At 41.9% G+C, this 28,000-nt stretch overlaps 1 protein-coding gene across 1 annotated transcript in view; it reads right to left on the bottom strand.

Moving 5' to 3' along the window:
• SEZ6 (seizure related 6 homolog) overlaps positions 1-28,000 on the bottom strand; it is a 606,195-nt gene that overhangs the window by 443,848 nt on the left and 134,347 nt on the right. The window contains exon 3 of the mRNA XM_040422120.1: positions 6,604-7,362. Within this exon, the coding sequence (XP_040278054.1) occupies positions 6,604-7,362 (759 nt within the window). The remainder of the gene's footprint in view (positions 1-6,603; positions 7,363-28,000) is intronic.

Genomic DNA, 28,000 nt, shown 5'->3' on the forward strand with positions numbered 1-28,000 from the left:
CCGGAGTCAGACCCCCAGCGATCCGATATTGATGACCTGTCCTAAGGATAGGTCATCAATATCCTGAAATCAAACAACCTCTTTAACCTAATAAATTTTAAAAAATAAAACACTTCCATGGACAACCATGTAATATGCTGACTAAAAGAGGGACGTCTGAAGCAACCCTCCTCTTTTATGCCACAATAAAAAAAAATATGAATTATATTTATACGTAAAGACGATGTGTTGATTTACAGAAATTTCTTATTTGGTCTCATCTACCCAGAAAACACTGACCCAGAAGGATTTGTGCTATTTATGCTATTTTGGGAAATACAAAACTAAAGAGGTAATTTCATATATTCTATGTTGCAAAAACTTATTATTACTTCTTTTTATGTTTAATTCAATTGAAAGACCAAAAAACTCACATATTTAGAACTTATTTAAAAGAGGAGCTAAGCATGGTAACATCTAATTTTGTGGAAAAAAAATTAAACTTGTAATTTATACATTTAAGCCTCTGCTATTTCTATATTTAAGCCCACCCCCGTATACAGCTCTCATTGACTGACAGCTGTCTCTAAGAGACTTAAACACTTAAAGAGGCAACCTTGTCGTGGTAAGTGGGCCTATGCTCTTTGATCAAACTGTATACCTATGCCTCCTTTTAGTGCATAGCATAAGGTTATATTTATTAATAATTGTGCTGAGATGCCATGTTTAATTATGCTGAAAAACAGTCGTCATATCAAAAGCATAGCATTGAGGATGTGCGATCCAGATTCACTCTTACATGTCTTATTTTCTTTTTCCCCATTTCTGGATCAGCACTCCTCCCCATTCGGCCCAGGTGTTTTTAATCAGCAGGAGTTTGCAAAGGGTCTATAAATTCCTACCACCTCTCAGTTGGAGTTCCTGAGAGTTTGTGGACAGGTTAGCTTTTGCACCTGTTCACAATATGCGGTGCTGAGCGGTGGCCATTGCTGCTCTTGTGCTGTGCTGGTGGAGTGATGGGACCCAGGGCCAAGGTGGCTTTGCCACACAGTGAGGGCGCTGTGTGGATATTGGGTCCCGTCGCCTGCTGGTGCGGTGCGGGGGTGCCGGTGGTCGCTGCGCAGTGCCGCGCTAAAGTTAGAGTAGGTCCCCACTTAAAGAGACAACCTTGTCGTGGTAAGTGGGCCTATGCTCTTTGATCAAACTGTATACCTATGCCTCCTTTTAGTGCATAGCATAAGGTTATATTTATTAATAATTGTGCTGAGAAGCCATGTTTTATTATGCTGAAAAACAGTCGTCATATCAAAAGCATAGCATTGAGGATGTGCGATCCAGATTCACTCTCACATGTTGTAGCGCTTATTGCCTGTTGGCTGTCTCTGTATACATATTACATAGAGAATGCTATCACTCTCTGATAACACTTCCCTGTGTACAACTATCAGTGGCTGACATCTATCTATGTATACACAGTAACACAAGAAATGCTATCAATCACTGATAACACCTCGCGCTGTACAGCTATCAGTGACTGACAGCTATTTCTGTAAACACACTTACAAAGAGAAAGCTATCAATAGCTGATAACACCTACCGGTGTACAACTATCAGTGACTGACAGCTATCTCTGTATACACAGTAACACAGTGAATGCTATCAATTGCTGATAACGCCTCCCGATGTACAGCTATCAGTGACTGACAGCTATTTCTGTAAACACACTTACAAAAAGAAAGCTATCAATAGCTGATAACACCTCCCGGTGTACAACTATCAGTGACTGACAGCTATCTCTGTATACACAGTAACACAGTGAATGCTATCAATTGCTGATAACGCCTCCCGATGTACAGCTATCAGTGACTGACAGCTATCTATGTATACACACTTACACAGAGAATGCTATCAATCACTGTTAACAACTCCCCTGTGCACAGCTATCAGTGACTGACAGATATCTATTAGTGATGATCGAGCATGCTCGGCCAAACACCAGTTCAGTTCAAGTATCGCGATGCTTGGCACATGGCAGTGTTCGGCCGTATATCATGTATGCTCGAGCGCCATGCTCGAGTCTCCTCCCCGCACGTTTGTTGGCTGCTATGCAGCCAATAAACGCACAGGTGAGTACTGCCACTCACTGTAATGCCATAGCCATGTTGGAATGTGTCATCTGGTGCTATAAAGCGCCCGATGACAAGTGGTTCGGCCAGTCTTAGTCAGGGAGAGCTGTGCTGTAGAAGGGGCAGATAGTGTAGGGAATTGAATTTTATTTTTTAGTTAGGCAGGGTTGGTGTTAGAGACCCAAAAGTCCTTTTAAGGACCATTGTTGTATCTGGCAGCAATATATATTTTTAGCGCAACCTGCGCTAAATAGCTTGCAATTGTTTGGCCACTGCAGACAGCAACATTATCTGCTCTACATCTCCTGTGTAACGTGTGCGCAGCCTAAAAATATCTGTGACATTCGGTGTACCATTTACGTAGATGGTGTCCGCTGCAGACAGTTACATTACCTGCGCTACATCTCCTGTATAACGTTTGCACATCCTAAATATCAGTGACATTCAGTTTAATTTATTTGCGCATACACTTACAAAACCTGCCCTAGTATATGTGTGACATACTTCCAAGCATATATACCATTTAATATGCAGAAAGCGAGCAGTAAGGGACAGGGAAGTGGCCGTGCTGCTGATGGTGCACGTAGAGGCCGTGGCCCTGGGTGTAGTGAAACTGTACCTGCTGTCAGAGCACAAGAAACACACTCATCCACGATACCTAACTTCATGTCCCAGTTTGCAGGGCGGCGCAGGACACCACTCTCGAAGTCAGACCAGTGCGACGAGGTGGTTGGTTGGATTGCAGCAGATAATGCTTCCAGTCGGTTAAGCACCACCCTGTCTTCCACAAAGTCCAGTCTCAGTAGCCAAGAGTCTGGTAAACAGAATCCTCACCCTGATCCTCCTTCCCCCCCACCATGGAGAGTCTTGGCAAACAAGTGATCCCACACTCAGATATTCTGAGGAGCTCTTTTCTTTGCCATTCCTTGATTTGGGCCTCTCGACAAGCCCGCTTGAAGAGAGACATGAGGAGATAGTGTGCACTGATGCCCAAACTCTTGAGCAGCCACAGTCACAAGAAGATGACGGTGGGGAACGTCAATTATTGTTTCACGAGGTTTATGAGGAGGATGAGACACAGTTGTCAATAAGTGAGGCTGCTGTTAGGTCAACAAGTCAGGAGGATGACCAGAGTGAGGAAATGGAAGAGGAGATGGTGAACGATGAAATCACTGACCCAACCTGGGAAGGTGGCAAGCCTAGCGAGGACAGCAGTACAGAGGGGGAGGGATTCGCAGCACCGCAACAGGCTGGAAGAGGCAGAACGCCTGGGTCCACAATCAGTGTCTGCAGGTCACACCACTGCCTCCTCTTCCCCTGTGTTACGTGCTGGCCAATCCCCTGTCCAAGATGCAGGCCCGGATGCCTCCCGCCCTGCACCTGGACCTTCGCAAGCATCATCAGCTAGCACATCCACTTCTGTGTCCCAGCGCAGTGTACAGATGTCCATACCCCAGGCCTTTGAATGAAAGCGCAAATACCCAGCCACCCACCCACAGGCCATAGCACTAAATGCGCACCTTTCCAAATTTCTGGCACTGGAAATGTTGCCATTTAGACCTGTGGACAGTGAGGCTTTCCGCAGCCTGATGTCGGCGGCCTTTACTCGTTACACAGTCCCCAGCCTCCACTATTTTTCACGGTGTGCTGTCCCCGCCTTACACCAGCATGTCTCCCGCTGACCAACGCAGTTATTGGGAAGGTCCACTTAACGACTGACACATGGACAAGTCTTGTGGCCAGAGACGCTACATTTTCCTGACAGCACACTAGGTGAACGCTGTGGAGGCCGGAAGCAAGTTGTACCCTGGGATGGCACAGGTGCTACCGACGCCAAGGATTGCGGGCCCTACTTCTATCAGGATTTACACCACCACCTACATTAGTGGCTGCAACCCTCCCTTCTCCTCCTCCTCCACCTCCTCCACTTCCACCTCTGAATTATCATCTTGCAGCACCAGTCAGCCATCAGGAAGTAGCTGGAAGCAGTGTAGCACTGCAGTGGGGAAGCGGCAACAGGCTGTGCTTAAACTAATATGTTTAGGTGACAAGCAGCACACAGACGCAGAGCTGTGGCAGGGTATAAGAGACCAGACTGAGCTGTGGATCTCGCCACTCAACCTACAACCAGGCATGGTTGTGTCTGATAATGGCCGTAACTTGGTGGCGGCTTTGGAGCTCGGCAAGCTCACACACATATCATGCCTAGCCCATGTGTTCAACTTAGTGGTTCAGCGGTTTCTCAAAACCTGCCCCAATTTGCCTGAGCTACTGGTGAAGGTGTGCCGCGTGTGTGCCCATTTCCGAAAGTCATCTACAGCTGCCACCGGTCTGGCAACGCTGCAGGAGCGCTTGCAATTGCCAGCTACATGAGCACGCGCTGGAACTACACGTTACACATGTTGGCCAGGCTTTGTGAGCAGCAGAGGGCAGTAGTGAAATACCAGCTGCAACATGGTCGTCGCCTTTCCAGTCAGCTTCCGCTCTTCACAAGCGACGAGTGGGCATGGATGTTTGACCTCTGTGAGGTTTTACTCAACTTTGAGGAATCAACACAGATGGTGAGCGGCGATGCCACTATTATCAGCGTAGCCATCCCACTTCTGTGTCTACTAAAACGCTCGCTGCTCACAATGAAGGCAGACACTTTGCATGTGGAAAAGGTGGAAATGGGGGAAGACAGTACACAGGGTGATAGCCAGACCACCCTCCGTTCGTCTTCTCAGCGCGAATTGGATGATGATGAGGAGGAGACGGTTGCCTCCGCTACACAGGGTAGTACCCATGGAAGTTTTATTCCATCTGTTCAACGTGGATGGGTAGAAGAGGAGGAAGAGGATGAGGAGATTGAGAGTCATCCTCCTGATGAGGACAGCGAAGTTTTGTCTGTTGGGACTCTGGCACACATGCTTGTTAGGCTGCCCTAGCTCCTAATGTTTTAGAGGAATTTTTTTCGATGGTCAGCACAGCAGCAGACTCTCAACCATAATTTTTAGATGGTCAGCTCAGCAGCAGGCCCTTAACCATAATTTTATCGATGTTTAGCTCAGCAGCAGGCCCTCAACCATCATGTTTTTTGATGGTCAGCTCAGCAGCAGGCACTTGCCCCTAATGTTTTAGATGGTCAGCTCAGCAGCAGGCCCTCGTCCATAATGTTTTAGATGGTCAGCTCAGCAGCAGGCCCTCGCCCATAATGTTTTAGATGGTCAGCTCAGCAGCAGGCCCTCGCCCATAATCTTTTCCATGTCAGATCAGCAGCAGGCACTCGCCCCTAATGTTAGCACCCGAGCATCCCGAGGTGTTCTACTCGAGCACCCGAGCACTTTGGTGCTCGATCAACACTACTATCTATGTATACACACTTACACAGAGAATGCTATCAATCACTGATAACACCTCCTCTGTGTACAGCTATCAGTAACTGACAGCTATCTCTTTATACACACTTAGACAGAGAATACTATCAATCACTGATAACACCTCATCATTTACAGCTATCAGTGACTGACAGCTATCTCTATATACACACTTACACAGAGAATGCAATCAATTACTGATAACACCTCATCGTGTACAACTATCAGTAACTGACAGCTATCTCTGTATACACAATTACACAGAGAATGCCATCAATCACTGATAACACCTCCACAAATTGCGGAACGCACATGGGCCGGTATCCGTGTTTTGAGGATCCGAAATTTGCGGACCGCAAAACACTTACGGTAGTGTGAATGCACCCTTACGCAGAGAATGCTCTCAATCACTGATAACACCTGCCCATGTACAGCTATCAGAGACTTACAGCTGTCTCTGTATACACACTTACACAAGGCGGACAGAGAATTAAAGTAAAGAACAAAGAGTAGGTGGCACTATACAGATAGATTTTATTGAATAACTCAGCGGCTATACTACATTTTTAATTGTATGCTATCACACAAGTATTCAGATCCAGGTGCTGCTTTGAAAAATGCAGAATACTTTTCGTGGGACAACCCCTTTAAAGGATGAGGGCTAAGCAATAAACAGAGGCAGGACCTTACTGGATTAGTGAGTGTGTTATCATGAATAAGTACCAGAATATGTGCTTTGTTTGATGGAGCCTTATCTCTTACATGTAGAGACCCCACCTCTCATTTTCCAAATATTTTACATACTGAGTTACGTTTTTTCACTCTGCAGTGTCCGTGTGAGGTTCCCATTGAGAGTTGCGTCTGTAACACATAGGCACCAATGTTAAAAAAAAAATGTATAACGTGCAACGTATTTTTGTACTGGATGCCTCTGTATGGAAAACAGTAAGAAGCCCCAGCATATACTGTGCAACAGTGGCCAAAAGAACACTCTTTTGGCCTCCATTGGTATAATGGGAGCCTAGGTGTCCATTTGTAACATGCGTTAGGATCTTTCCTGACATGCCAAATAAAGATAAACTGTGAAAACACCCTTAAAATGCATATATGTGGTTACATTGGACCAATATTTGCATATTCACCTGATACTGGCACTGTTGTTGTAACAGTTGTGGTAATAATGGTGCTGGTAGTAGTTTCCTCTTCTTCTTCATTCAGTCTCAATGGGGATGGTGATATCCTGGATACAGTCTTTTTTGTATGCTTTCTCTCTGGTGTAAATCCATTGGTATTTTCAGTTGAACCAGATGGGACCCTGCTGCCTTGTGTGGCAGTGGGAAAGTAGGAATGAGCAATTGATAATGGTTCCACGTGGCCTAAGCCTTGCTGAGATGCATAATAAGGATTACCCTTCTCTGTCTGGAGTGCAGCATGAGAATCCAAAGTTGGCAGAGAGTCCAGGACTGGGAATGATGAGACTGTGTCCCGTATTTCTCTTCCATTTTCAGTGACAATAGAAGTGGTGTCCATTATCATGGTAGATGGATTAAGAGGCATTGTAGGTGTAGAAGAATCATCATGGGAATTTGATAAAGGGTCTCCATGTGCCAGATTAATCCTTGTTTTGAGTGCAGTCAATCTGTCTTTTAAATCATTATCCACTTGTTTGATTCTAGAAAAGTAAGATGGTAGATGTCGGAAGTCCTTTTTCATGATACTTTCATGAAGAATCCCTTCTAAAAGTGGGTGGTGGTTCAACAATGTCATAGTGGGTGCTGTTGTGATGAAAGACACCTCTCCTTCGAGGTCCTCTGTTAGGGTGGTGGAAGTTGTATCTTGATTTGGATCCCATCTTCCAGTCGGCTTATTGCTGATTTCATTTGTTACTGCAGAAATCAAACCTGGTTAGAATAAGACAAGAGGAATTAGTGATGAAATTTGCTAAAGTTTCTTCTGATTCACATTAAAATATCAAAGAAAATCTTCAAGAAAGAGGCTTGGTCTACCCTTATTCTTTGTAGGCCAAAATGTACATATAAAAACAAAACCTGTGTATACCTTCCATGTGCAAGCAATAAAACACAAGATCATGGAGGCATTATAAAGAACAGAAAAGTTTACAGAAGCAAAATTCTGAGTTCATACTAAAGCTACCGTACTTCTTTCTTTGACCAAAAATAATCTCTGGTAAACGGCAACCTTTGACAAAAGATGGAATCCAACACTGAACAGAAAAACTATTTTCAACTTATTCCAGGGCAGATTTCTTAAAAATAAAATGAGTGTTCTTTTACTTTTGCCTGCTGTGCCTCAAGGATGAAAAGAAAGTTCATTTAGACTTGACCCCAATCAAGGCAAAGGAGAAAAATCTATTTTGAGTGGCTACAACATAGACAAAAACTGAAGGGATCAATGTGGCTGTTGGGAAAAATGTCAACAGAAAATGGACAAGGCTTCTCTCATCTTCCAATATATAGGTTTGTAGGAGACCTTTCTCGTAATAACCATCTGACATTGGCCTCAGATTTAATGGCCTTGTGCAAAACCAATGTATGGCTCAGTGGTGAGACAGGACACTGTCATGGTGTTGCATCATCCATATTATCCACATTATCTCATAAGACAGGGAATAATACGACATGATGCTTCCAGCTGAATGTGTTTTTCTGAATTACATTTTTTAATGTTATAGTTCTGTTCATAATACTTAGATAATGTGCATTTTTTTTTCTGGATTCTGGTGGCAGGTTTTGTGCAAATTTGATGGTGGTTTGTGGGCGTTTTTGGGCATTTAAGCAGAGGCCCAAGAGTGGTGCTTAAATATCCCAAAATATATTAGAAACAATCAGTGTCGGACTGGGGAACCTAGGGCCCACCAGTAAAATTTATTTTGGGGGCCCACCGTACGGATACATTCAAATATAATACATATTTTAACAAGTTTTTTTATATGAACATAGGCTGGTTGAGGTGCTGTACATTGAATATATGTATGTAGTGCAGTAAGTCTACTGTATTATGTGCCACTTGTGCAGGGGGTGGGAGACTAGGGGCCCACCTTGCTCAGGGGCCCACCGGGCGATTCCCCTGTACCCCTGTGGGCTAGTCCGCGCCTGGAAACAATAATCTTTAACTTTATAGCATTTACTAGCAGAAGGATCGGCTCCGCACGGGTATATTTCATCTATTTAATTTAATGCTTGTGTGTGTCGTAAAAAGATATTGACAGTATCCCCCATAACAGTGACCTCTACAGCACCCCGCCCCTTTAACAGTAAACTCCACAGTCCCCCACCCCTTAACACTGACCCCCCCACAGTGCCCCGCCACTTTAAAATGGGACCTCCACAGAAGCCCATCCCCTTAACTTTGACCTTCACAGCAGCCCGCCCCTTTAACAGTGAGTTTCACAGCATCCCACTCCCTTGACATTGACCTCCTCAGGGGCCCGCCCCCTTAACAGTGACCTCCACAGTACCCCGCTCCCTTAACAGTGACCTCACAATACCCTTCTGCCTTAACATTAACCTCCACAGCAGTTGCCCCTTTAATAGTGGCCCCTGCCCCCTTAACAGTGACCTCCACAGTGTCCGCTCCTTTAACAGTGACCTCCACAGCGGCCTGCCCACTTAACAGTAACATCCACAGTGAACGTCTCTTTAACAGTGACCTCCACAGCGCCCTGCCCCTTTAATGCTAGGGCTACACGACGACATGTGTCACGCGACATTGGTGCGACATCAATGTCATCGTGTAGCCCTAGCCTAAAGCTGACCTACAGCAGTGAAGAAAAATGGCTGGGTTGTTATAGAAACCTGGAGTAAAACTGTGTGTATGTGGAGACTAAGGGCCTGCGAGCTTCTATTGGCTGATAAGGGACATGTGATCATGTATGGCAGTTGGGATATGAAGAGAAAGACTTGCAGGCTTGTATTGGGTAATGCAGGTCATTTTTTTGGGAATATCTCAGGAACGGCACGTCCTAGAGAGCTGAGACCTGGTCTAAATCCTTCCCGGACACCTGATGTACATGTGTTCCAAATTTGGTAAAGATCGGTCCAGTCGTTTGGTCGTGCATAAAGAACAGACAGACAGACGTCGGGACAGACAAACTCATTGTGTATCGGCATGTTACCTCTACAGTATTCTTTTCCAGATAGTGAGTGATATGCGTAACAAGTTTAGTAAAAATTGATCGATGAGTTTTTGAGTTACAGATCAATATGTGTGTAGCAAAAACAGTTGAAGCATACAAACTCCATGCAGCTGCTGTGTAGGGGCATATGATCTCCACAAGATTTCTTTCCAGGTAGCAAGGGATGTGTATACCAAGTTTCGTTGAAATCGATAGTTGCGTTTTTGAGTGATCGCGGAACATACATACATACATACATACATATATACGTCCTTCTTTATATATATATAGATTTAACCCCTTCCCGACCAGCAGCGTAATAGTACGGCGCAGCAGGATGTGACTTGTCACCCAGCGCCGTACTATTATGGGCAGGAGCTGCGCCCGCCCGATCAGCGGCAGGGGTCTGGCAGTCACTGATAGCCGGACCCCTGCTGTATGCGCTGGCATCGGTAAAAACACAGATGCCGTCGCATTAACCCTTGATGTGCAATGTCCGTGCGGGGATCGGAGCAGCCATCAGGTCCTCGCGCTGCTGTGACGGGGACCCGATGGCAGGGAAGGCAGCCCGATGCCTTCCTTAGGCATCGTGGCTGCCTTCCGTGACAGCATGTGAGATTCAGCCCCCTGGATCTCACAGGCAAGCTGGCTGAAGTGTATTACAGTCTGTAATACACTTACAGCCAATGCATCACAATACAGAAGTATTGTGATGCATTTTAAGGGGATCAGACCCCTAACCGTTGATCGACTGGCTCTATAAAAATATCACATGACCTAACCCTTCAGTTGAACACCGTCAAAAAATAAAAATAAAAACTGTGCTAAAAAAACATTTTTTGGTCACCTTACATCAGTAAAACTGCAACACCAAGCGATCAAAAAGGAGTATGCCCCCGAAAATAGTACCAATCTAATCATTATCTTATCCTGCAAAATATTAGCTTGTACCTAAGACAATCGCCCAAAAAATAAAAAAACTATGGCTCTCATACTATGGAGACACTAAAACATGATTCTTTTTGTTTCAAAAATGCTTTTATTGTGCTAAATGTAAAAAATAACATTAGGTATTGCCTCATCCGTAACAACCTGCTCTATAAAAATACTCCATGATCTAACCCCTCAGGTGAACACTGTAAAAAATATAAAATTATAACGGTGTTAAAGCCATTTTTTGTCACCTTACATCACAAAAAGTGTAATAGCAAGCGATCAAAAAGTCATATCTGCACCCCAAACTTGTACCAATCAAACCATCCTCTCATCCCACAAAAATGATACTCTACCTAAGACAATCTCCCAAAAAATAAAAAAGCTATGGCACTCAGAATATGGAGACACTAAAGCATGATTTTTTTTGGTTTCAAAATAGATATTATTGTGTAAAACTTAAATAAATAAACAAAAGTATACATTTTAGGTATTGCCACGTCCATAACGACCTGCTCTATAAAAATATCACATGACCTAATCCCTCAGACCAACACGGTAAAAAATTAATAATTTAAACCGTGTCAAAAAACCATTTTATTGTCACCTTACATAACAAAAAGTGTAATAGCAAGTGATCAAAAAGTCATATGCCGCCGAAAATAATGCCAATTAAACCGTCATCTCATCCCGCAAAAATGGTACCCTACCTAAGACAGTCGCCCAAAAAATAAAAAAACTATGGTTCTTAGACTATCGAGACACTAAAATATGATATTTTTGTTTCAAAAATTATATTATTGTGTAAAACTTAAATAAATAACAAAAAGTAGACATATTAGGCATTGCCACGTCCGTAACGACCTGCTCTATAAAAATATCACATGAGCTAACCCCTCAGGTGAACACGGTAAAAAATAATAATAAACGGTGCCATTTTTTTGTCACCTTACATCACAAAAAGTGTAATAGCAAGCGATCAAAAATGTCATATGCACCACAAAATCATACCAATCAAACCGTCATCTTATCCCGCAAAAAATTAGACCCTACCTAAGACAATCGCCCAAAAAATAAAAAAAAACTATGGCACTCAGAATATGGAGACACTAAAACATGATTTTTTTTGTTTCAAAAATGCTGTTTTTGTGTAAAACTTAAATAAATAAAAAAGTATACATATTAGGTATCGCCACGTCTGTAAGAACCTGTTGTATAAAAATATCACATGACCTAACCCCTCGGGTGAATACCGTAAAAAAATACAAATAAAAAGTGTGTCAAAAAAGCAATTTTCACCTTCACCACAAAAAGTGTAATACTAAGCGATCAAAAAGCTATATTCACCCTATAATAGTACCAATCAAACTGTCATCTCATACTGAAAAAAATTAGCCCCTACATAAGACAATCGCCCAAAATTAAAAATACAATGGCTTTCAGAATATAGAGACACAAAAGAATTTTTTTTTTCAAAAATGCTTTATTATGTAAAACTAAAACAGAGAACCATAAAAAGGTGTCGGATTTGGTATTGTCACGTCCGTAACAACCTGCTCTATAAAAATACCAAATGATCTAACCTGTCAGATGAACACTGTAAATAACAAAAAATAAAAACTGTGCCAAAACAGCTATTTTTTGTTACCTTGCCTTACAAAAAGTGTAAAATAGAGCAACCAAAAATCATATGTACCCTAAAATAGTACCAACAAAACTGCCACTTTATCCCATAGTTTCCAAAATGGTCTTTTTTTGGAGTTTCTACTTTAGGGGTGCATCAGGAGGTTTTCAAATGTGACATGGCAGCTTAAAGTTATCCCAGTGAAATCTGCCTTCCAAAATCCATATGGCGTTCCTTTCCTTCTGTGCCCTGCCATGTGCCCATATAGCAGTTTACAACCACATATGGGGTGTTTCTGTAAACTACAGAATCAGGACAATAAATATTGAGTTTTGTTTGGCTGTTAACCCTTGCTTTGTTAGTGGAAAAAAATGGATTAAGTGAAACTCTGAAATTTAATCTCCATTTCCCATTAATTCTTGTGGAACACCTAAAGGGTTAACAATGTTTGTAAAATAGGTTTTGAATACCTTGAAGGTTGTAGTTTGTAAAATGCGGTTATTTTTGGGTGCTTTCTATTATGTAAGCCTCACAAAGGGACTTCAGACCTAAACTGGTCCTTAAAAAGTGTGATTTGCTTTTAATCTTCTAAGCCTTCTAACGTCCCCAAAAAATAAAATGGCATTCACAAAATGATCCTAACATTAAGTAGACATATGGGGAATGTAAAGTGATAACTATTTTTGGAGTTATTACTATCTATTATAAAAGTAGAGAAATAGAAATTTGCAAATTTGCTAATTTTTCAAAATTTTAAGAAAATTTAGTATTTATTATAAATTTAAAAAAAAAATTTGACTCAATTTTACCACTGTCATGAAGTACAATATGTGATGAAAAAACATTCTCAGAATGGCCTGGATAAGTAAAAGTGTTTTTTAAGTTATTACCACATAAAGTGACACATGTCAGATTTGCAAAAAAATTACCTAGGCAGGAAGTTGAAAACTGGCCTGGGGTTAAAAGGGTCAAACAGCACCTGTCAGCATGATCAACATTAGTGTTGAGCTCGAATATTCGAATAGCGAATATTAATTGCGAATATCGCAACTTCGTAAATTCGCGAATATTATGAATATAGTGCTATATATTCGCTATATCGAACATTCGTCATTTTTTAACATCTGAAAACATTATTCCTCCCTGCTTCTTTCTTGTGGGTCAATGAGTCATTGGCCCACAAGCAACTTAAGCAGGAAGGAATCATGTTTGCATCTGAAAAAAAAATTACCAATATTAAAAAAAACGAATATATAGCAATATAGTGAATATATTCGTTATTTAGAATTTTCACATTATTCTTTCCTATCTGTACAGTTGTTCGCATACTCCTCCCCGACAAGCGTCCCAGTCACCATGGGAACGCCTGTGGGTTATAAAATACCATCGGATCTGAGTTTTCCCTGAGATGGTGAAAACTCAGATCCGATGGTATATTCTAACCCACAGGCGTTCCCATGGTGACGGGGACGCTTGTCGGGGAGCAGTATGCCAAAGTGGAATAACAGTACACATTGAAAAAAAAAAAAAGACGAATATTCAAAATAACTAATATATTTGCTATATTGCTATAACTTCCTCTTCCTGCTCTGCACACACAGTGCTCGGTGAGCACTCAGTTTTTTACAGGATGCCTCATCCACCGATTTCTATTTGATTTACTATTGTGTTTGATTCTTGCAATTTGGTCTTTTTTTCATGCCTGAATTTTTCAACAGGTTTGGATGTATATACTGCATATTTGTATTTATGTCGATGTACTTCCATGTGCCCTTGGTTACATCCATGCGGGCTTCTCCTTCTCCCGTTTCCCTTCTCCCCCCTCCTTTTCCCCTCCTCCCTCCCCCCCTTTCCCCTCCCCCCTTTCCCCTCCCCCTTCCCCCATTTTTCCTCCTCCTCCCCTCCGCCCCCCTCCCTTTCCGTCCGTTCCTCTCCTCCTCTTCTTTCCTTCTTTTTCCTTCTCCCCCCTTCTTCTCTCTGCCCTTCTGTATCCAGGACGGCTATATACATAACACATTTTCCGGTTGTTCATTCCACCGGTCTTGTTTCTTCACCAGCACTTTTCATTGGGTTCTGCACTTTGCACTTTATTTGCAACTAGCAATATCTTTTGTAATTCCTGTTGTGTTGCTTTCTTCTATACAAATCTCTGATTGTTATAGACCTCTTACCATATATGGTATTTTATGTCATCGCAACACATGTGTATATATACAGTTGCAATAAAAAGTATGTGAACCCTTTGGAATGATATGGATTTCTGCACAAATTGGTCATAAAATGTGATCTGATCTTCATCTAAGTCATAACAATAGACAATCACAGTCTGCTTAAACTAATAACACACAAATAATTAAATGTTACCATGTTTTTATTGAACACACCATGTAAACATTCACAGTGCAGGTGGAAAAAGTATGTGAACCCTTGGATTTAATAACTGGTTGAACCTCCTTTGGCAGCAATAACTTCAACCAAACGTTTCCTGTAGTTGCAGATCAGACATGCACAACGGTCAGGAGTAATTCTTGACCATTCCTCTTTACAGAACTGTTTCAGTTGAGCAATATTCTTGGGATGTCTTGGGTAAATCGCTTTCCTGAGGTCATGCCACAGCATCTCAAACGGGTTGAGGTCAGGACTCTGACTGGGCCACTCCAGAAGGTGTATTTTCTTCTGTTTAAGCCATTCTGTTGTTGATTTACTTCTATGCTTAGGGTCATTGTTCTGTTGCAACACCCATCTTCTGTTGAGCTTCAGCTGATGGACAGATGGCCTTAAGTTCTAGTGCAAAATGTCTTGATGAACTTGGGAATTCATTTTTCCTTCGATGATAGCAATCCGTCCAGGCCCTGACGCAGCAAAGCAGCCCCAAACCATGATGCCCCCACCACCATACTTCAAAGTTGGGATGAGGTTTTGATTTTGGTGTGCTGTGCCTCTTTCTCCACACATAGTGTTGTGTGTTTCTTCCAAACAACTCAACTTTGGTTTCATTTGTCCACAGAATATTTTGCCAGTACGGCTGTGGAACATCCAGGTGCTCTTATGCAAACTGTAAACTTGCATTAATGTTCTTTTTGGACAGCAGTGGCTTCCTCTGTGGTGTCCTCCCATGAAATCCATTCTTGTTTAGTGTTTTACGTATCGTAGATTCGCTAACAGGGATGTTAGCATATGCCAGAGACTTTTGTAAGTCTTTAGCTGACACTCTAGGATTCTTCTTCACCTCATTGAGCAGTCTGCGCTGTGCTCTTGCAGTCATCTTTACAGGACAGCCACTCTTAGGGAGAGTAGCAGCAATGCTGAACTTTCTCCATTTATAGACAATTTGTCTTACCATGGACTGATGAACAGCAAGGTTTTTGGAGATACTTTTATAACCCTTTCCAGATTTATGCAAGTCAACAATTCTTAATCGTAGGTCTTCTGAGAGCTCTTTTGTGCGAGGCATCATTCACATCAGGCAATGCTTCTTGTGAAAAGCAAACCCAGAACTGGTGTGTGTTTTTTATAGGGCAGGACAGCTGTAACCAACACCTCCAATCTCATCTCATTGATTGGACTCCAGTTGGCTGACACCTCACTCCAATTAGCTCTTGGAGATGTCATTAGGGGGGTTCACATACTATTTCCACCTGCACTGTGAATGTTTACATGGTGTGTTCAATAAAAACATGGTAACATTTAATTCTTTATGCATTATTAGTTTAAGCAGACTGTGATTGTCTATTGTTGTGACTTAGATGAAGCTCAGATCACATTTTATGACCAATTTGAGCAGAAATCCATATCATTCCAAAGGGTTCACATACTTTTTCTTGCAACTGTATATATTCACTTTACCCAATATGCATGTATTTATGTGATCTATATATTTATGTACATATATGCATATCTTTACACATGCACCCTCACTTTTTTCATTTTACGCTTCCTTATTTCTACGTTTCTTTATTCCCATCACGTTTATTCATATCATTTCTTTTAATTATTATTATCATTATTTTTCATTATTACTTTTTCTGGTGTTACCGCATGTATTTATGTATTTATTCAATCAATCATGTATTAATTGAATATCACAATTATGATGTATGTGAGAATCATCAATCATGTTGTTATTTCTGTGTATGTACAGTTGTGTTCAAAATTATTCAACCCCCAATGCTGTAAAGGGTTTTAGGGAATTTAGTGTACATTTGTAATTGTGTTCAGAATGAAATCTTACAAGGACTTTTTAAAGAACCAAATGCAACTAAAATGACATCAATTGTTTTTGTAATACAGTATTAAAAAAATTTTGGGTGATTTCTTCATTGACACAATTATTCAACCCCTTAAAGACTACCACTCTTAAGAACAGAGGTTCATTCAAGTGTTTTCGATCAGGTATTGAAAACACCTGTGGATGTCAAGGAGCAGCAATCAAGCATAATAAGCACCAATTAGGCAGATTTAAAAGGACTGTGATACTGAGCTCCTTCTAGACATTTACTGGTGTGTTTACAAACATGATGAAGTCAAGAGAATGGTCCAGGAAGACAAGAGAAGAGGTGATTTCTCTTCACAGGAAGGGCAATGGCTATAAGAAGATTGCAAAGATGTTAAACATACCAAGAGACACCATAGGAAGCATCATTCGCAAATTCAAGGCAAAGGGCACTGTTGAAACGCTACCTGGTCGTGGCAGAAAGAAGATGCTGACTTCGACTGCTGTGCGCTACCTGAAGCGCAAAGTGGAGAAAAGTCCCCGTGTGACTGCTGAGGAACTGAAAAAAGATTTGTCAGATGTGGGTACTGAAGTTTCAGCTCAGACAATAAGGCGCACACTGCGTAATGAAGGCCTCCATGCCAGAACTCCCAGGCGCACCCCCTTGCTGTCTCCAAAGAATAAGAAGAGTCGACTGCAGTATGCCAAAAGTCATGTGGACAAACCACAAAAGTTTTGGGATAGTGTTCTGTGGACTGATGAAACAGAATTAGAACTGTTTGGGCCCATGGATCAACGCTATGTTTGGAGGAGGAAGAACAAGGCCTATGAAGAAAAGAACACCTTGCCTACTGTGAAGCATGGTGGGGGGTCAATCATGCTTTGGGGCTGCTTTGCTTCTACAGGTACAGGGAAGCTTCAGTGTGTGCAAGTTACCATTAATTCTCTTCAGTACCAGGAGATATTGGATGAAAATGTGATGCAGTCCGTCACAAACCTGAGGCTTGGGAGACGTTGGACCTTTCAACAGGACAATGATCCCAAGCATACCTCCAAGTCCACTAGAGCATGGTTGCAGATTAAAGGCTGGAACATTTTGAAGTGGCCATCGCAGTCACCAGACTTAAATCCGATTGAGAACCTCTGGTGGGACTTAAAGAAAGCAGTTGCAGCGCGCAAGCCTAAGAATGTGACTGAACTGGAGGCTTTTGCACATGAAGAATGGGCGAAGATACCCGTAGATCGCTGCAAGACACTTGTGTCAAGCTATGCTTCACGTTTAAAAGCTGTTATAACTGGAAAAGGATGTTGTACTAAGTACTAAGATTGAATATCACTTGGGGGTTGAATAAAACTGATAATGATGTGAGCACAGAAAATACATTTGTGGTTATTTCATTATAAATGTTATGTTATATTTGTCTGACTTACAAGTGCTTCTTTGATTTAATTGTAAACAAGATGACTGAAATGATCAAAATCAATGTCAAACTGGCCAAAACACTCAATTTCAGTGGGGGTTGAATAATTTTGAACACAACTGTATTCGTGTATTTATGAATAATCATGTATCTTTGTATTTTTGTGCAATTGTATTTTTGCACTTTTTCTTCTGTATAATTGTATTATTTTTATTACTTCTTGTACTCTGTATTATTATATATACGTGCCTATCAAGCATTGGATATATTGTCATATTTATTAAATTGCACTATATTGTATATATTACACATATGTATCTCATGGTTCGTTCCTTTTCTGATACACTGCATGAGATAACGGGTATTCATCTATATATTTATATGTGCGGTCACACCCGTTTTTTGTTTTGTTTTCTTTGTCCCCTCCTTCCTTGTTATTTCATTTTTTGATGGAGATGCCCCGATTTTAGAAATAGATAGGTGGATGTTTACTGCTCCTCCCCCGTTGTGATGCGTGCGCGCGTCATCTGGCGCCGCCTCCGGTGCCCCGTGCCTGTGCGTCCTCACGTTGCGTCATTTCCGCCCGATCATGTGACTCGTCATGCGGGGTGGGCGTGGCCCGACGGGACGCCGGCTGCGGGGTAGCCGGACGTGTTTGCGCTGGAGTGTGCGCGCGCCGATCAGCATACACACCTGGGGACAAGTAAGTACTGGCTCCTGATTGGCTCAGAGAGTAAAACATTTGATTCACAGTGATGGCGTTACCCTCTGACGAAGGCACGCCGAAACGCAAGTTGGGGTAGCGCCATCCTGGTTGTTAAACTTCTGGTCCATTTTTGGTGAGTCCCTCCTGCATGTTTACCCTCTTGCATTTTCTTTCCTGGATGTTCACCGATATCCAGGTCTGCATTCAGTGCGGCCATCCACTATAGCTGCTTGTTTTACTTATTTTATTTTCATCATTTTTTGGTTCCTTGCAGTTGATCAGTGACTCACCATTTATCATGTATATGTTTGTGATCCTAGGGTAGGTTATTATATCACACACATCCCTATTGATCCTCTGTATTTATGTATTCTTGACCAGTGTGTCCCTCCCAGGGTGGCGCCGTTTTTTCCTTCCCTGTTCCTTTTTGTTCCCTGTCCTCTGGCATCATATGCATGTAATTGCATTTTTACTTGTGTCTTGTTACATTGTAATAAAAGTCTATATTTATACCATTTATCATCTGGTATTTTTGGCTCCATTTTCTTCTGTTATTCTGCCATTGTACTCGGGAGCTTGTGCCGAGTTATTTCTCAGGGGTGTTATTTGTGGATATATTGGGTGGGCACTGTTCCCCCTTCTTCACTCTCCAAACCCCTGGGGTCTTTTTTGTTTTTCTACTGTACATAATGGTCCAAAATCAGGGTGATAAATCTCCTTTAAAAAAAAACTCAAATATTAAAAATTCTAACTCACCCTTTCCCAATTTTATATATCAAAATAAATAAACTATAAACAATAAACATAATATATCACCACATCCCAAAATGACTAGGGCTTCTGTCACCCCACTAAACTGTTTTTTTTTTGGTGTACTTATAATCCCTATCATGCGATATTGCTATACCTTATGTTATTAATAATTTTCGTTCAGTAGATTTTGCAAAAAAATTACTTTTATGATATGCTAATTTCCTTTCTACCAGCAAGTAGGGCGTCTACTTGCTGGTAGCAGCCGCAAAAAACCGCCCCCTCCTCTTGTTGATTGACAGGGCCAGCCGCGATCTCCTCCTCCGGCCAGCCCTGTCAGCATTTCAAAAATCGCGCGACTGTGTTGATTCGGCGCAGGCGCTCTGAGAGAAGGAGGCTCGGCTCCTCAGCAACTCAGTTTAGTGGGGTGACAGACGCCCTTTAACTGTTAAAATATAAAAATATCTTTGTGGTGAATGCCATAATGGTCACCTTGTCCCTCTGAAAAATTTTATAAAAAGTGATCAGAAAATTGTACATACCCAAATATGGCACCAAAAAAAGCTACAGGTTTCCCCTCAAAAAACAAGCCCCCACACAGATCTTCAGGTGGAAATATTAAAGTTATAGGTGTGAAAATGGCAATGCAAAGAAAATGTTTATTTTTTCAAAGGTTTGAATTTTTTTTTTAAGTAGTAAAACAAAATAAAAACTACACAAATTTGGTATTGTCGTTATTGTACTGACCCACAGAATGAGGACATCATAATGTAAAAATCCTCAAAACTTTTTTTTTCAGTTTCACCCCACAAAGGTTTTTTTTCCTATTTTTCATTACAAGATATGGTAAATTCAACGGTTCCACAAAACAATTACAACTTGTCCTTAAAAAATAATCTCGAACATGGCATGTGAACAGAAAATGTAAAAAGTTATGGCTATTGGAATGTTGAGAGGAAAAAAAAAAAAAATGCAGAAATGAAAATGGGTCCGGCCTAAAAGCAGACCTGCTATCCACTATTGCATATGGTGATTATTATGCTTCACACAACTAGTCATGTAGCAGTAGGTGTCATGCAGAAAGCCTATGCATAAGGCTGCCTTCACATGACCGAATGTGTTTTGTGGTCTGCAAAACACGGATCCGTAAAAAATACGGAAGACATCCATTTGGCGTCCATATTGCATTGGCTTTTCTTTTGCGGATCCATTGTAACAATGCCTATCCTTGTCCGCCAAACGGACAAGAATAGGACATGTTCTATCTTTTTTTGTGGGGCTACGGAACGGACATACGGATGCAGACAGCACTGTCCATATTTTTTGTGGATCCATTGAAACGGACACTTATGCAAAATATTTTCTTGTGCATGAGGCCTAAGCTGAACATATCTGTGGGGCCCTATAGGTCTGATGGGTGTTAAAAGCAGGGTTGGACTAGCCCACCATAGTACCGGAGGAACCTCCAGAGGGGCCAAGCTCGGACACAATAATGGAACGCTAATAAAACAGGGCACTTAAGGTCCGGCAGAAGAATAATCTACTTTGCTTCCTATACAAAGACATTCCACTGAAAAAATATATCATGGCATATACTTTGGTGGGCGTTTTATTTAATTATTATTTATTATACTCACTTATATAGCACAAACACGGAGAGAACATGCAAACTCCATGCAGATGTTGTCCATGGTCAGATTTGACCTAGGACCCCAAGCTCTGCAAGGCACCAGTGCTAACCACTGAGACGCCAGTCTTAACACCACTTTAGCTGGTGCCAAATTTATGACGTATATTTAGACCATTTTCTATGCCTAAAACAGGCATATAAAATGATAAATGAGATGGGCATGCCAGCCTCCCTCCTCCTCCCCGCTCACACCACACCCTCTTTTTTTAGACCTGGCGTAAGCAGGAAAAAGTCGCAGATTGCGGCATAAATAACCTTTGCGCCGCAATATGCAACAGATATACGCCAAAAAGTGCCATATATCTGTTTGTAAATGATCCTCTTTATCTTTAGAATGGTAATCTATGGGAGACGAAGGCCACTATATCTCCCTACCATAGCATATACGTCACAGGTTTTTTGGCCAATGCAGCAGTATATACTTTATACCACTGTTAGTTCACAGAACAAATTATCACCTGTGCCAGGCAATCTTATCCATTCCTGAGCAGATGATGTACAGAACTTGGAGTACATAAAGAGACTGCACTACAAGCATTGCCTTAATGAATGATTCACTTCTGTAAATCCAGAAACTCATTCTATTGATGAACACTCTTCTCCAACACCGTTCTCCTGTACTCGCACAGTAATTAATAAATGTATTCATCATTCGTTCTGACCTTTCTTCCAAATCCACTGAATCTTCCCTAATCATTTTCACTTGTTCGCCGGTGTTTATCAACATTTCATCCTATTTCTCTCTTATTATCCCTTCCTCCCACAGACCCGCTCATCTGCTTCATTACAAGGGAGTGTCAGAAATGAGCGTGTTATTACTTTTTCTCATAATAAGTTCTTGCTAAATGAGCCGGAATCTTAAAGTGTTTCTATCAGTAGATTGTGCCGTAAGGCTTCAAGGTAAGAGAATCCAACCTGTTACTCTCTGCTGCTGCCGCTGAAGTACAACAACCCTCATCAGGATTTTCATGGCAATGTAAAAATAATGGGGAAACACATAGGAGCTCTTGGGGAAAGCAACAACAGAGGGCAGGAACATAATATAGGCCCTCAATGGGACCAACTCATATGGGAAAATTCCTCACCGGTCAGCCAATCCACCAGTAATTGTGAGCCATGAATTGGAATGAGCATAACACTTGCATGTGGTCAGTAGGGGGCACTATTATTTATTGTTCAAAAGCTTAGTTTTTTAGGCTGCTTCTGTACAGCATTAAAATGTATTGGTTCCATGTAGGCCAACTTCATATTGCCTGAAGCTGCAAGAGACTTCGGTGAATCCGTACAATATTTCTATCTGCGTAATTAAAACCATTTTAAAATTGGAATCCATAGTAGGCTTTGGTACCGGCTGGTACCTCGGTACCAAAGCCGACTTCAGATTCCAATTTTAATATGTTTTTAAATATGCAGAAAGGAATATCTTTCCTTTCACACAGTATACAAAAAAACTGTCTGCTTGTAGCCAAAACTAGGGGAGCTCAGGGCATAGTAATTTATGCAGTTACCATTGACTTAAATAAATGCTGCAAATAATCTCTTTGCACTGAGCTCCCCCTAGTGTTGGCTGATGGAAAATGTAGTAAATCTATGCTGGGAACAGTAGAAGCAGGTCATTCCCGGGCCCCCTCCCCGGGACTTTTAGTAGTCGAGTGATCTGGCTCCACAGTAGATACACCACTGTTTCTGCCCCTGAATAGGTGAAGCGTGGAGATTATTTATCCAGGGTGTTTATTGTGGAGGGACAATGGGCTTATTTGGAAATATACCGCTATGGCAGATACAAAGCTTTGGAGGTCACCAGACTTTAGGCAGCATAGTAAACATACTGTACTTAGCAAAGTTGAAATCAGAGACCTACCGTGTTTATCCAGAGCAAAGCACCTCATGAAAGGTTTTCACGACTGCATTGAAATCAGCAGCAATTCTGTCTAAGGGCTTGTTCACACGAATGTATGTGTTCCGTTCCATGCATTGGGTCCGCAACTTGAATGGGTCCGCATCCTTCCATTCCGCAAAAAGATAGAGCAAGTTCTATATTTTTTGCGGAATGAAAGTACGGAACAGAACCCCATGGAAGCACTCCGTAGTGCTTCCGTAGCCTTCCGTGCTTTCGTTCCGCACCGTTCCGCATCTCTGGATTTGCGGACCCATTGAAGTGAATGAGTTCCGCATCCGTGATGCGGAATTCACATGGAACGGTGTGCGTGTATTGCGGATCAGTATATGCGGTCCGCAATACGGAAATGGAACACATACGTTTGTGTGAACAAGCCCTAATGGCAATTAAAATCAGGAATGAAAGGCATCTCGTCTACTTGAACACACCGGGACATTTCCTGCTGCATCCAGTGAGGAGTGAGTGTCCCCGTTCAAGTAGATGAGGTGATTTTTTTTTTTTACACAAGTGGAATAAAGGCCAGAGGGGGCATTAATAATACTGGAGATCACTAATGGGGGTATTATTAATACTGGTAACCACTAATGAAGGCATTATTAATACTTGGGGACACTACTTGAGGCATCAATAATACTAGGGAGGCACTAGTGGGTGCATTAATAATACTGGGGGCTATTAATGGTGGAATTATTATTACTTGGGGCCATTAATGGAGGCATTGATACTGGGGGCCACTAATGAAGCATTATTAATACTGGCGGCCACTAATGGAGGCGTTAATAATACTAGGGATGCACTTGTGGGTGTATTAATAATACTGGGGGACACTAATGGGGGCATTAATCATAGTATTCATCCATTTTTAATGGCTGTTAAAAACGGATTCCAAACATCTGTTAAAAATGGACAGAAGGTAAGAAAATTGATGCAAAAACAGTTTAAAATGGCTATAAAAACACGGACAGTGGGCCAATTTTCCTTGGCCATTCTTTTCACTGTCGTGTAAATGTACCCTTCCAGTAAGGACGCCCTGTCGACAGTGATCATGAAACCTTCTTTCCAATCTGTGAATGAAATTGTATTGGAGCTATGAATTCTCCTGGCTGCACTATTGCATTATCAGCATACCTAGAGAGCAGTTTCTATAATACAAATGAGTACTTGTACATTTTATTGATATACAGTACAGACCAAAAGTTTGGACACACCTTCTCATTCAAAGAGTTTTCTTTATTTTTATGACTATGAAGGCATCAAAACTATGAATTAACACATGTGGAAATTTATACATAACAAACAAGTGTGAAACAACTGAAAATATGTCATATTCTAGGTTCTTCAAAGTAGCCACCTTTTGCTTTGATTACTGCTTTGCACACTCTTGGCATTCTCTTGATGAGCTTCAAGAGGTAGTCCCCTAAAATGGTTTTCACTTCACAGGTGTGCCCTGTCAGGTTTAATAAGTGGGATTTCTTGCCTTATAAATGGGGTTGGGACCATCAGTTGCGTTGAGGAGAAGTCAGGTGGATACACAGCTGATAGTCCTACTGAATAGACTGTTTGAATTTGTATTATGGCAAGAAAAAAGCAGCTAAGTAAAGAAAAACGAGGTCAGTCAGTCAGCCGAAAAATTGGGAAAACTTTGAAAGTAAGGGCTATTTGACCATGAAGGAGAGTGATGGGGTGCTGCGCCAGATGACCTGGCCTCCACAGTCACCGGACCTGAACCCAATCGAGATGGTTTGGGGTGAGCTGGACCGCAGAGTGAAGGAAAAAGGGCCAACAAGTGCTAAGCATCTCTGGGAACTCCTTCAAGACTGTTGGAAGACCATTTCAGGGGACTACCTCTTGAAGCTCATCAAGAGAATGCCAAAAGTGTGCCAAGCAGTAATCAACTGTATACCAGGTACTGTATACCATAGTGTAGGTTCATTAAAGTGGCAAGCTTCAGGGCTTAAGCATTAAAGTAAATTTGCCGTGGAAATAGTTCAGAAGTGGTTTTTCAGAATATCTGTGTTATAATATGACCCATCGTCCAGGTACAGAATTTTCCCCAAGAAGCTATGTGTGACATCAGATAATTTGGTACCGAAAAAGTCCCAGCACATAAGCTTAAAGGGGTTATCCCATGAATAATAAAAAAAATTAAAATCAGACTTCATATAGGACACGCCAATCTCTTTCTAACAAAGCTAGAACCAGCCCTGTACCTCACATGGATCCTGAGATCTCTCCATTCATTGCTCTGCTAGATTTAAATCAAGCTGACAACTCAAGGGGAGTGTCTTTTCTGCTGCAGTCCAGGAGGCGTGTCCATTCTGCTGCAGCTCTCTCCCTATCACAGCTCAGGAGGCGTCTCCATTCTGCTGCAGTTCTCTCCCTATCACAGCTCAGTTGGCAGTTGAAAGATTAAACTGAGCATGTGCGGCCTTATTAATGAGCCGGTCAAAGAAATAAGAAATTAAGTGGCGCTATACAGATACATTTTATTGAATAACTCAGTAGCTATACAAAAGTTTTAATTAAATGCAATTATAAAAGTATTCAGATCCAGTTGCTGGTTTGAAAACTGTAGAATATTTTTTTGGTGGGACAACCCCCTTTACACCTCATGCACACGACCGTATGTATTTTGCGGTCCACAAAAAACGGATCCGCAAAAAATACGGATGATGTCTGTGTGCTTTTTGTATTTTGCGGAATGGAACAGCTGGCCCCTAATAGAACAGTCCTATCCTTGTCTGTAATGCGGACAATAATAGGACATGGAGAATACAAATGTGATCGCACTCTATATCCAGCATTCTGCCCTGCCTCCATGCTGGATAAGACATTGGTGTACATTTTGGCCAAAGCGTAATAAGCCACTTACCGCGTCAAGGTTGCCTCCATTTGAGTGGTCCCTATCACTAGTTCCTACCTGTTCATGGGCCATGACAGCCACACAAAATCCAGGGAATGCAGGTCAGCGTGCACGCCAAGCACACTCTGCTTTTAACCCCGTCCGGTGCCATTACAGCTTTCATCGGATCCAGGGATGCAAGTACCAACATGCACGCTGAGCCCACATGTTCTATTCTTTTGCGGAACGGAAATACGGACATGCGAAAACGGAATGCAAATTTTTTTGCGGACCCATTGAAATGAATGGTTGCGCATGCGGTCCGCAAAAAAATGGAACGGACACAGAAAGAAAATACGTTCGTATGCATGAGGCCTTAAACAAAGCCTGAAACCTCACATCACTGTGCTGTGCACATTTTAATCAAAGAAAATAATAATTCTAGTAATGTCCATCCCCACTTAAAAACCCTTTCCTAGATGTGCATTGGTGTTTCTTTATGTCTGTCTTTGATATCTACTTTTCCCTTCAAACTACCTATCTATAGCAGAATAAAAAATAAGGTAGAAATCCCGAAGAGCTGTCCTACACTTATCATTTCTCAGCTTGGAACCATATCAATCATAGAGGTTCTCTCAGAAAATTCTACACTCGCTGTCTAAACAATCTCAGCCTCCTGTTAAGGAACTCTGTGAACATACAGTACAGTGGTTTTCTGTGCTATTGTATTATTTGCCAAATGTGTGGATGATGATTTCAAACCATTGCCATTTCTGATGAGAAGCATTTAATAGGGAAAAGTGAGGAAATAGCCTTTCACATGAAATCTCTCCGAATAAAATCCACAGTATATATTGTGGGGATTTGCTCTGGTAGGCAGGGTAAGCGGATGCAATACAGAGGCAAAACCACGGTTGATAAACAAAAGTCAGTGTTTATTCACACAAAAAAAGCACGAAAAAAAAACACAATACTAGGCAGGGCCCTGGTGTTAATTCACACTGCAGGAATCCTCGTGTTAATTGAAACAGCAAAAGTCCACAGAACTCAAAAAAACACGTCACCTGGCAGTCCACAACAGGCTTTAGGGCGCCTGGCTTCCAGCTGGCAGCTCTCAGCCTTGCAGTATGGCAGAACTCCTCAGCTCCCAAAACACAGAGCTCCACTATCTCCTGGAGGTTCAATCCACACCCAGCTCAGCTGCTGGCTGGGTTTTTTAAACCCCAGCCCAAAACTTGGCCTGGACGTGGGGAACAGCCACCCACCCTGCTCTTTTGCTGCTCCCAATAAGAACCGGGCCGGATCGGCTTTTCAGCCACACTAAGAAAAAACAGTGTCAGCGAGCACTAGCTGCGGCTGACACACAAAATAACCGGTTCCTATCTCACCGAGGCCAGGAACCTCGGTGACACGTACCTTCCATCAATGACGGACCCTTATATATATATGCCGCTGTATCGTGACAAAAAACCCTGTTTCAATGCCTATCTTGAGGGGTAACCCCGCTTGGGACCCCCCACACTGCATATAAAGCTATTGTAATGTTTTCCCGTGCCAACCATTTTCTCCAGTCTCAGGAAACTTCTAGCAGCTTGAAAAATGTAGCAACAGTGACCCACGCCTGTATTCCGTGTGTTATACGCGCATATTACATTGCCGATTTCGACAATCAAGAAAAAAATCGAGGATTTTAGAATTCGCAAATATATGATGAATATCGCAAATTCGAATATTTCCCCTGCCGCTCATTACTAGCCAGCAAGTCACATTACTTTATTCCAAATAGCTTAAAAACACAAGTGTGCATGACCCAATGGAATGTTTTGATCCATAGATGGTTCTTAACCATAGCCACCTGGCATGCTGAAGCAACCATCTAAGATCTGTCTCTACAGTCCCTCAACAATAACAAATGATAGTCAGGGGTAAAAAAAACATCATGCAGATTTGCATATGTCAGAGAAGTTTTTGGCTATGTTGTGGCCCTGCTACTAACCTCTAGATGTGATCGTATCCTAACAATCTTGGCTGACAATTGATATATTTCCTTCAGTTCTTACAATAAACGGGTTGCATGAAGACCATTTAAGACTAGGTTAGGTTTTTGTATTCAATCTAGTAGGACATTGTGTTCCATTTTTCAGAGTCATAGCTAGGCTTTCATTCATCCCAGCAAAGATTTACAATGCTACCCTATACCTGTATCTACATACCTTGGTCAAGGCAGAGGGGCTTGTTGGCACCACTAGACTCCCAGAACCTGGGGCACATGCCCCGTCAATAGTCCTGTTTTTTAGGACATTACATGTAAATCACAGCACTTAA

This window comes from Bufo bufo, chromosome 3 (assembly GCF_905171765.1).
Source record: "Bufo bufo chromosome 3, aBufBuf1.1, whole genome shotgun sequence".
Taxonomy (NCBI): domain Eukaryota; kingdom Metazoa; phylum Chordata; class Amphibia; order Anura; family Bufonidae; genus Bufo; species Bufo bufo.